Genomic DNA, 10690 nt, shown 5'->3' on the forward strand with positions numbered 1-10690 from the left:
ACCATTAAAAAAAAAATATATATATATATATACATATATATAGTTGATTTTTTATTTTTAATATCTTTTATCTGGTTTAAATTCTTAGTTATTTTTTTTTCAATAATATATGTTGTTACGCAATTGCACTTTATGGGCATAGGACGGAATCATTGAAACGTATGTGTGATGTCTGCCGGAAATATTCGTGGCTACGTAGTCCAACGTGCACAATTTGCGTACATAAAGGCGTCATTGGACGGGTTACACCGTTCGATTTTCCCACCAACAAATATCGAAAGAGAATCTCGAACAGTATGTGTGTAAATACGCCTTAATAAACCTACTTCAACAACATACTAGCCGTATTGAATTAATGACCTCTGAAAAGAGGCAGGTGCCAACCAAGGGAAGAAGTTCGATTTTTCCGACAGAAAGGGAGCACGTGCATTCTCGGACATCTTCTTGCCACTCTCTGCTGGAAAACGGTCAGTTTAAGGAGCACGAAATCCTATATAAAACGTACGTTCTTCGGCGTGCAACGTTAAGGTATCTAAACACAACTTAAAGAACTTCTGCATACAAAAGTGCTTCTGGTGAAACTCATGTTTTGCTACGATCTGTTGATTTGTTAAATAACACGATATATTTACTTAATATAGCATTAAATCTCGTAATTTAATATGATGATCATAGTTTTCAGTCGATTATATCAAGAAGCGCGCTTTTCGGCGGATTTTCCAATCTTCTCACGATGTCGGGAAATTCGATCGTGAGGATCGGCACAGTTGACGGAGATTTTTATTGCTCTGGAGTACTTGCCTGTGCACTCTTAAAACTGCTACCACAGTATAAGGATGCATCTATAGTGAGGTAATTATTCTCATCTAAGAGTCAAGAATTTTGACGTCCTAACTGATATCGAGAAAGGGAATTGACATGGATTATTATATCGGAATTGAATATGAAATATTGGGTTGCAAAATTCATAGCTATACAATTAAATTTTTAGATCTGAAGATAAAAGTGTCTTAGATACCTGTGATATTGTGGTGGGTGTTGGCGGAGAATATGATCCATCCAGGCATCGATATGATCATAACATAGAGTAAAATATATTTGTACTATTTAATTATGCGCCATTAAAGAAAATTTCTGTTTTTACTACGCCACTATTTACTTATTTTTTCTTTAATTAGAGATTTCAAAGAATCGATGAGTACCATCATAAGAAAACCAGGGTATGATTCGACAGTGGAACTAACCAGTGCCGGACTGATCTACTGTCATTTCGGTCGTAAGATATTGAGGAATGTACTTTCAGACGTAACAGAGGGCAGAGTTATTGATGAAATGTTTAAGTTCATTTATGACAAGCTAATCAAGGAAATCGACGCTATAGATATCGATGAGGAAATGTACGGTGCAGTGTCATTATAAGTGGACGCTTGTGATGTTATATGCTGTCTAGAACGCTTCTCCAGAATAATTGCATCTGCATTTGTTTCAGATATCTATCATGTACTGATTTAAGTGCGCGCATAAATAGATTAAATTTTTTGGTGGACAGCCAGGAGAAAGAGAAACAGTTTGAGAAAGCCGTGGCTTTGGCTCAAAAGGAATTTTTAGAAATTGTACAAGACGTGAAAAACGTTCACTTACCGTCAATGGACATCGTGCGACACGCTGTGGAAAGTCGATTCGAAGTAAGGAAAATACTTCCTCCATTTGTCTTTTTGGATATATTTTTGATTATCGTTTAATGTAAAACATTCTTTTAAGGTCGATCCGAGCGGAGAGATAATAACGTTGTCGAAAACTCCGTATAAAGAGTATAAAGAGTATCTGTTTTATCTGGAAAAGCAGATGAACGTGTCGCCATCAATAAAGTACGTCATTTTAGAGACTGAAGGATTTAGAGACTCCTTTTATTGGATTGAGTGTATGCCGGTAGCGCTGAGAAGTCATATGTACAGAATGTTACTCCCGCAAGCGTGGGGCGGTTTAGTGGGTGATGCTCTTGTGAAAGCCTGTGGAATTGAGGGCGCTCGAATTGTGTTTTTCAGTCGGTACATGGGGAGTCACAAAACCAAGGACGGCGCAATAAGTATGGCGCAGGAAGCACTCAAGATTGGGAAAACTGTGCAAGGTGGAGAAAAATGATTATGTCTAGACTATTGAATTTTTTTTAGAATTTTTATGGCAATTATTAAACATTTTTTAAAAACTTTTTTCGTAATTAAATGCAACTCAATCATGTACATTTTGTTTTCTTTTTTACACTTATGGAACTCCACAGTATGAGAAAATCATTTCATCTTTTGAATTGTTGTGCGTCAAATACTTGTGAATATGTTTAATAAGGACGAACTATATACTGCACACACTTATTCCAGAAATTATTTAAAAAATGGTTCGTTTATTGTTAAAGTTTCTTCATATCAGATCCATATAACATAGCACAAGTTTTCCCCGCATGTTCTTCTGCGATTGGGAAGAGATAGCTCAGTTTTATTGATCCGCAGTTTCCGATGGTTGCTTAATTCTTCGGTCAGCGTTTCAGGCAACTGCTTGTGCGGAAAAATGCGCAATCTTAGCCTCTGGCTCACTTCGGAGTGTCGATTATACGGCGATCAGGTCCAAGTGGAACGTAACTGTAAGCATAGATCGCAGGCGAAGAGACATATATCGCAGAGCACCGTATGGAACCAGCCCAACAGTCTTAGCTGCTTCCTGCGTAAACAAACATTTAATTAAATTACTCGTCGATATATTGCGAATCGATATGGCATTACGACTTCAAATCTAAATATATATATATAATTTCTATGCTGTAGATGAACGTTGCATTAATGGTTCTCGACTTTCGATATTGAAGAGCAATGCTGCGTTGCAATAAAAAATCCATTACGTTAATAAATAAAAGTTGATTAGCAGAGTTGAGGCCCGGGACTACTGCTCCGTTTAATTCAAAGTATCCGCGCGTACTTGTATATGTAAAGAAATCCCTAACAATTGTTCCTGCGTTTTAAAAATTGTTTTCGCACTTGTACATTTTGGCACAAATCGCAGAAATGATCGTTTGGGATTACTCTTACATGTGCAAGTATTTTAGATTAAGCGGAGCATTTCTGGGTCTCGTCTATATAACAAATCATCTTTTTTTTAATGTATAAATCTTAAATATTGTCCCCGCACTTTTGTTACGTTTTGGTACCAAACGTGCGAGGACAAAACGCAGGAATCACCGTTTTCGTGAATATTTTGTTCTGCTTTGATCTCTTTTACCTTACATAATTCGTTTATTTATTTTAATTGATTTTTTGTTATTGTTTTATGTATGTGTAAGCATATTCCTTTTAATACATTTTTCTATTAGAGCATGTTTTTAATATTTGCTTTAAGATCATTCCAAAATTCAACTACATTTTTTTGTACATATGTTTTATTTATTTATAATTTTTTGTGGAAGTTATTTTACAATTATTTACAGTTGTTTTACAATACATTACAATTTTATGAAAATATAATACAAAATATAACCGCATTGTTTAAAACAAAACATTTTACCAGCATAAAATTACTAAAAAGATTTATAATGTGTAAGACATTATACATACATATTGTACAACGGTACAGAGAAAGATAAAATGAAACAAGAATAAAGAAAGAAAAAAATAAAGTAAATATACTTTCTTTATACGTAGTGCAAGAGCTGACGAAAAATAGCTTAAAATTAGTATAAATGTAAAGTAAATGCCATTGATAACAAATTAAAAATATGAAAGTAACAAAAATAAACATATATTAAAGTAGAAAAATCTATAAATGCAAGCACAGATAAAAAACTAGTAACCTAAAATTAATGCTATCAATAATGAATTGAAAAAATTGATAAAAATGTTATGAAAAGTAACAAAGATAATAAAAAATATAATAAAAAGAATTAATAAAATAAAAGAAATGTACATACATATACGTAATGCATTATATGTATGTAAATTATGCGATAAAAAAATAACAAAAGAGAGAAAGAAAGAAAGCACACATTTGAAGAAAAACCTCTTTTCGTTTGGTCTATTTAATACTAAATTTTATTTAAATTCTTAAATTAAAAATATATGCATAATATGTATGAAGAAATTCCAAATTTAAGTTTCTATTTTAATTACTTTCGGTCAAAATGGAATAGTCTAAAAAGTCAAAACTGCACAAATAAATGTTTAAGCAATGACATTATATTTGTTTTTTTTTCAGTTTGCAGTTTTTTTATGGTAATATATATTTTGCATGAAATCACCATTATAAAATAAATATATAGTTGATTTTTTATTTTTAATATCTTTTATCTGGCTTAAATTATTCCAATTCTTAGCTATTTTTTTTTAATAATATATATTGTTAAGCAATTGCACTTTATGGGCATAAGACGGAATCATTGAAACGTATGTGTGATACCTGCCAGAAATATTCGTGGCTACGTCCCAGGGAGCAGGATGACGTCTAAAGACGTTTTATTAACGTTAGAGACGTCATTAAGACGTTATTAATACGTCATTTGACGTCACTCTGCTACCTGGGGTAGTTCAACGTGCACAATTTGTATACATAAAAGCGCCACTGGATGGGTTCTACCGTTCCACGTTCGATTTTCCCACCAACAAATTTTGAAAGGGACTGTCAAACCGCAAACGGTATTTGTGTAAATACGCCTTAGCAAACCAACATCAACAAGATATTGACCTCTGAAAAGAGGCAGGTGCCAACCAAGGGAAGAAGTGCGAATTTTCCGACAGCAAGGGAGCACGTGGATTCTCAAACATCTTTTTACCACTCTCTGCTGGAAAACGGTCAATTTAAGAGGTACAAAATCCTATATAAAACGTACGTTCTTCGGCGTGCAACATTAAGGTATCTAAACACAACTTAAAGAACTTCTGCATACAAAAGTGCTTCTGGTGAAACTCATGTTTCGCTACAATCTGTTGATTTGTTAAATAACGATATATTTACTTAATATAGCATTAAATCTCGTAATTTAATATGATGATCATAGTTTTCAGTCGATTATATCAAGAAGCGCGCTTTCCGGTGCATTCTCAAATCTTCTCACGATGTCGGTAAAATCGATCGTGAGGATCGGCATACATGACGGTGATTTTTATTGCTCTGAGGTCCTTGCCTGCGCACTCTTAAAATTGCTACCACAATTTAAGGATGCATCTATAGTGAGGTAATTATTCTCGTCTAAGAGTCAAGAATTTTAACATCCTAATTGATATCGAAAAAGGGAGTTGACATGGATTATTATATCGGAATTGAATATGAAATATTGGGTTGCAAAATTCATAGCTATACAATTAAATTTTTAGATCTGGAGATAAAAGTGTCTTAGATACCTGTGATATTGTGGTGGATGTTGGCGGAGAATATGATCCATCCAGGCATCGATATGATCATAACATAAAGTAAAATATATTTGTACTATTTAATTATGCGCCATTAAAGAAAATTTCTGTTTTTACTACACCATTATTTACTTATTTTTTCTTTAATTAGAGATTTCAAAGAATCGGTGAATACCATCATAAGAAAACCAGGGTATGATTCGACAGTGGAACTAACCAGTGCAGGACTGATCTACTGCCATTTCGGTCATAAGATATTGAGGAATGTACTTTCAGACGTAACAGAGGGCAGAGTTATTGATGAAATGTTTAAGTTTATTTATAACAAGTTAATCAAGGAAATCGACGCTATAGATAATAATGAGCAAATGTACGGTGCAGTGCCATTATAAGTGGACGCTTGTGATGTTATATATATGCTATCTAGAACGTTTCTCCAGAATAATTGCATCTGCATTTGTTTCAGGTATCTATCATGTACTGATTTAAGTGCGCGCATACATAGACTAAATTTTTCGTTGAACAGCCAGGAAAAGGAGAAACAGTTTGAGAAAGCCGTGGCTTTGGCTCGAAAGGAATTTTTAGAAATTGTACAAGACGTGAAAAACGTTCACTTACCGTCAATGGACATCGTGCGACACGCTGTGGAAAGTCGATTCGAAGTAAGGAAAATACTTTCTCTATTTGTCTTTTTGGATATATTTTCGATTATCGTTTAATGTAAAACATTCTTTTAAGGTCGATCCGAGCGGAGAGATAATAACATTGTCGAAATTTCTACTGTATGAAGAGTATCTGTTTAAACTGGAAAAGGAGATAAACATTTCGCCATCAATAAAGTATGTTATTTTAAAGAATCAAGAGTCTAGAGACTGTTTTTATTGGATTGAGTGTATGCCAGTAGCGTTGAGAAGTCGCATGTACAGAATGTTACTCCCGCAAGCGTGGGGCGGTTTAAAGAGTGATGCTCTTGTAAAAGCCTGTGGAATTGAGGGCGCTTTATTTGTGCTTCCCAGGCGGTGCATGGGGAGTCACAAAACCAAGGACGGCGCAATAAGTATGGCGCAGGAAGCACTCAAGATTGGGAAAACTGTGCAAAGTGGAGAAAAATGATTATGTCTAGACTATTGAATTTTTTTTAGAATTTTTATGACGATTATTGAACATTTTTTAAAAACTTTTTTCTTAATTAAATGCAACTCGATCATGTAATTTTTTTTTACATTCATGGAATCACAGTATGAGAAAATCATTTCATTTTTTGAATTTTTACGCGTCAAATACATATGTTCAATAAAAACGAACCAAACTGCACACACTTATTCCAGAAATTATTTAAAAAATGGTTCGTTTATTGTTAAAGTTTCTTCACATCTCAGATCCATATAATACATGACACAAGTATTCCCCGCATGTTCTTCTGCGATCGAGAAGAGATAGCTCGATTTTATCGATACGCGGTTTCCGATGGTTGCTTAACTCGTCAGTCAGCACTTCGGGCGGCTGCTTGCGCGTGTGCGACCAAATGCGCGGCCTTAGCCTGGGCCACTTCGGGAGTGTCGATTACTCGGCCGTCAGGTCCAAGTGGAGCGTAACTGTAAGCGTAGAACGCAGGCGAAGTGGCGTATGCCAGAGCACCGTATGGAACCAGCCCGACGGTCTTAGCTGCCTCCTGCGTAAACAAATATTTAATTAAATTAAGATAAATATATCAATGCCTGGACACGTACCTTATGTCTGGACGGATAGGTACGTGTCCAGGCATTGGTACAATTTACCTTACTCATCGGTATATTGCGACGCGAGGAAATCACGGAAGACTAAGTAATGTTACCAAACGCCTCGAAGATATGATGATATGTAACGAGATGAATGGGGCATTACACGATTTACAGTCTAAATATACAATATATAATATTTCTATGCTGTGGAGTGTAGATGAACGTTGCATCAACGGTTCTCGACTTTTAACAATGAAGAGCAGTGCTACGTTGAATGTCGGTCACGAATAGCTATTGCCGTTTGCGCAACCATCTCTAAACCGAGAGTGTCGTACTTGGGCGTGAGCGGCGAGATGGGCAGCCTTGGCCTGGGCGACCTCAGGTGTGTCTACCACCCGACCGTCGGCGCCGATGGGCGCGCCGTACGTAATCGCAGGTGCATAGATCGCAGGTGCATAAATGGCGGGCACGTATCCGTAGCCGAGCGTGTTCCTGGCAGCCTCGTAGGCCTGAGTGGCGAGATGCGCCGCTTTCGCCTGCGCTACCTCCGGCGTGTCCAGGACTTTCCCGTCCGGTCCGAGCGGTACACCGACGCGATATATCGAGTAGGCCGGTTTTGCGGCCGCGATGGCGCAGAATGCGCATAGAACAATCTGTAAAAGAAAAATTCACGCGTAAATCTTGTGCGTAGTATAGTCATTCCAAATGCTTGTGAAGTACTTTCTCAACAAAGAATCTGACCCCAAAATTGAAGAAACCTAATTACGGAAAGAATTAGTGACAGTTATTATCAAGTTTTATTTAAATTTACAACTAATAAATCGGTTGGACGATAATCGAGTTGATCGCGGAATAAACGATTGAATGCAATAAAATTTTCATCTGTAAGATTATTCGTTCGAGGGTCCCCTACCGATCCGATGGTACTCACGAGAGCTCTCATGTCTTATCAGTGAGGTCAAGCGCTGCTGGATGATAAACCAGTACTCGCCCTAAAGTATGGACTGCTATGTCGTATCGTGTCGCGTCTCGGATCTCCTTTTATATATGTGAATCCTGGTAGGGAGTCGTCAACCCGTAGGAGGGGACCACACCCTGCAGCAAGTATTATACCTCAAAGTGCTGACATTGACATTACGTTAATGAGGCCCTGCCATCGTTTGATTCTGCCCCGGGGAGGGATATTCTCTCCGGCTCTTCTGAGATGTGGCCGCATCGTCGAGGTCAGTCTCACATCGTCTTGCGACTTCGTTGGCTGGCTCTTTTTCACGCTCATCATCATTATCAACAGTGACCGCCAAGGGCTCGAACCTAATAGGAAGCCCGGCGCGGTTTGCTGCACGAAGGGTCGATTATTTTTTGCTGGATAGATGCGCGGAAGGCGATTCCCGGCCGTAAAGTCTCGTTTATTACCGCGAAAATGATGGATAATGAGCCTCCTTCTCATGGACATGTAACCGCAATGTGCTAGACTATCATCTTCCTGCAGGCGTACATAAATTTACATAGCGTATCAAGTGAGCTTCAAGATGAGCGATTTAATTAAAATGAAAACAAATACGTTAGTTTCCTTCATTTTTACATATAATTATAACAGCATTATTTAATTTGAATCACTGAATTCTCTGCTTCTAAACTTAACGCATTTTCGATCGCTTTATTGCGTCTATATATTTAAAAATATAATAATAAACGATGTGTGTAAAAGAAGGGTATAAAATATTGAACAGTTATAATCGCATTTGTCGGTGTCTTAATCCTTATATTGATCTTTATATTTATCTGCGAGAAAAATCTTCTATAAAAAGAAATAAAATCGAGGTTGCGTATCACCGTGTTCGGCGGAGGATCCCCGTTCGCCGCGTTATCATAACTTCTCGATGCTCTCCAGGCATGCCGATCAACGGCCGTCCTTGCCGATATCAAAGCGAAGCTGCCGAAAGGAGGAAAGGGAAAGGACGGGGCGAGACGCAATTAAAATGTATGAGGTGCGACGTAGAAAAAGAGAGCGTGCCGAAATGAAGGTCTCGATCGCGCGTCCTCGAGATCGGGATCGTGATTTTTCCTGGATGGAAGATCGGGACGGATCGCTCTCTTTGACGGTACACGTCTGATCCGTATCGGCAGGTGCGGCACGCGTCTTTTTGCTCGCCGATCGAAAATTCCGCTTCCTCAAGGTCTCGCTTCCTGAACGAAACTCCTCTTTGTGCCGTGTGCTCGCGCAGGACGCTTCGGCCACCCGACCACACGTTTAAGAACTCGTAATGTTTCGCGGGAGAAAGATTTTACCGGTTTCGCGTTACTCGGAAACGCGAAAGCGTCTTCCGTGAAAATTAAAACGCATTAATTTCTAGGATCTCTTGGAGAAAATATCTTCCGGAAACTTCAAAATTTCATTCACGAGGATCGGGGAAGGGGAGGGGAGGGAGCTTGAAACTTGCGGAACACCGCTTCTTAATATTTATTTAAGCGATTCGTATCTGTTGCATCTATTAAAATGAAATATGTAGCAAATCGTAACGCCTTTATAAGCATTACGTTAATTCATTATACGCGCTCTGCCAACGTAATATCATTGAGCAACGACCACAGTTGTAAGATACCTACATTTGCACATAATGGCGAATTGTTAACCTTATGGGTTTGCACATGCGTAAATGCGGTGAGTTAATTGCTAAAATCACTTTAAATAATTTGATAAATAACTAATGAGAAGTCGTAAGTAGGCCACTTACGAAAAGCAACGTTAGGATCATCCAGTATGCAGTACGGATATACCTGTATAAACGAATATATTAAAAATTATTTCCAAACAAATATATATATAAATTTTATATATTAATAAGTAAGTGTGTGAAATACGACCGTATATGATATGCAAAATTCTATGTATACTTAAATATATAAAATAATTCATATATAATAAAGATATTAAATTTGAAATGTATTCAAAATTAGTAACAATCTTTCTTTTACGTAAAAATGAATTTACAATAGTATCCACGTGTGATTTTGCAACACGCAAGTAACGCATGACCACTATTCGGAACGTTGCGTTAATTTCAACGATTCCTTTAAACGCGAAGAATTTTCACTCGCGTTTTCAGCGAGAAATTTTCCCCATATCTGTGTGGGCGCTTTATTAACGCAACGGCCGGGGAACAAAAGCCCTTTTCCTTGGAATTCGAGATAATCTCCGGCACGCCCGGCGACCCTATATTGTCTATTAGCATAAGCGCATATACGGGTATGACTGTATGACCTTAAATCCCCATTAAACGACGTCTGCAATTAGCGCCGGCCAACTTGCCGTTTTTCCTTCGAGCGTATACGCGCGTGCGTGGGCCGAAAGCATCGATCTCCCAGCGATTTCTAGTGTACCGATTAGGTGGAGCAGCTATTATGACGAGCCGCGATTTCTCGTGCTGAGATAATTACGCGTGTAATTATATAAGATTTGCGTGTATGGAAAATTGCTTCATCGTGAGGAAATTCATCTTCAAGTTGTCGAAAGAGTGAAAATAAGGAGAGAGCCTGTTATATCATCAAATTAAAGAATTATCGAATTAAAGAAATACGCAT

General features: G+C 37.6%; 4 protein-coding genes across 10 annotated transcripts in view; 3 read left to right on the plus strand and 1 right to left on the minus strand.

Moving 5' to 3' along the window:
* Positions 1 to 10690, plus strand: part of LOC139812023 (uncharacterized) — a 227997-nt gene that overhangs the window by 98627 nt on the left and 118680 nt on the right. The window lies entirely within an intron of this gene.
* Positions 125 to 2240, plus strand: LOC139811455 (MYG1 exonuclease-like). The gene is made up of 6 exons (XM_071775741.1): positions 125 to 528; positions 676 to 852; positions 992 to 1087; positions 1179 to 1397; positions 1490 to 1685; positions 1762 to 2240. Exons 1-6 carry the CDS (start codon positions 356 to 358, stop codon positions 2140 to 2142), a joined length of 1242 nt encoding a protein of 413 aa, XP_071631842.1. The 5' UTR covers positions 125 to 355; the 3' UTR covers positions 2143 to 2240.
* On the plus strand, positions 4101 to 6535 carry LOC139811736 (MYG1 exonuclease-like). Of its 2 annotated transcripts, XM_071776107.1 has the most exons (6): positions 4101 to 5212; positions 5352 to 5447; positions 5539 to 5757; positions 5854 to 6049; positions 6126 to 6226; positions 6404 to 6535. In XM_071776107.1, exons 1-6 carry the CDS (start codon positions 5094 to 5096, stop codon positions 6498 to 6500), a joined length of 828 nt encoding a protein of 275 aa, XP_071632208.1. In that variant the 5' UTR covers positions 4101 to 5093; the 3' UTR covers positions 6501 to 6535. The 2 variants fall into 2 exon arrangements, with proteins under 2 accessions (XP_071632208.1, XP_071632207.1); XM_071776106.1 differs by having other exon boundaries at positions 4109 to 5212; positions 6126 to 6523.
* Positions 6858 to 8365, minus strand: LOC139811737 (uncharacterized). The gene is made up of 3 exons (XM_071776108.1): positions 8040 to 8365; positions 7444 to 7761; positions 6858 to 7059 (listed from the first exon to the last, which is right to left on the minus strand). The coding sequence occupies exons 1-3, from the start codon at positions 8049 to 8051 to the stop codon at positions 6871 to 6873; spliced, it is 519 nt and encodes a 172-aa protein (XP_071632209.1). The 5' UTR covers positions 8052 to 8365; the 3' UTR covers positions 6858 to 6870.

The sequence above is a fragment of the Temnothorax longispinosus genome, chromosome 4 (assembly GCF_030848805.1).
Source record: "Temnothorax longispinosus isolate EJ_2023e chromosome 4, Tlon_JGU_v1, whole genome shotgun sequence".
NCBI lineage: Eukaryota > Metazoa > Arthropoda > Insecta > Hymenoptera > Formicidae > Temnothorax > Temnothorax longispinosus.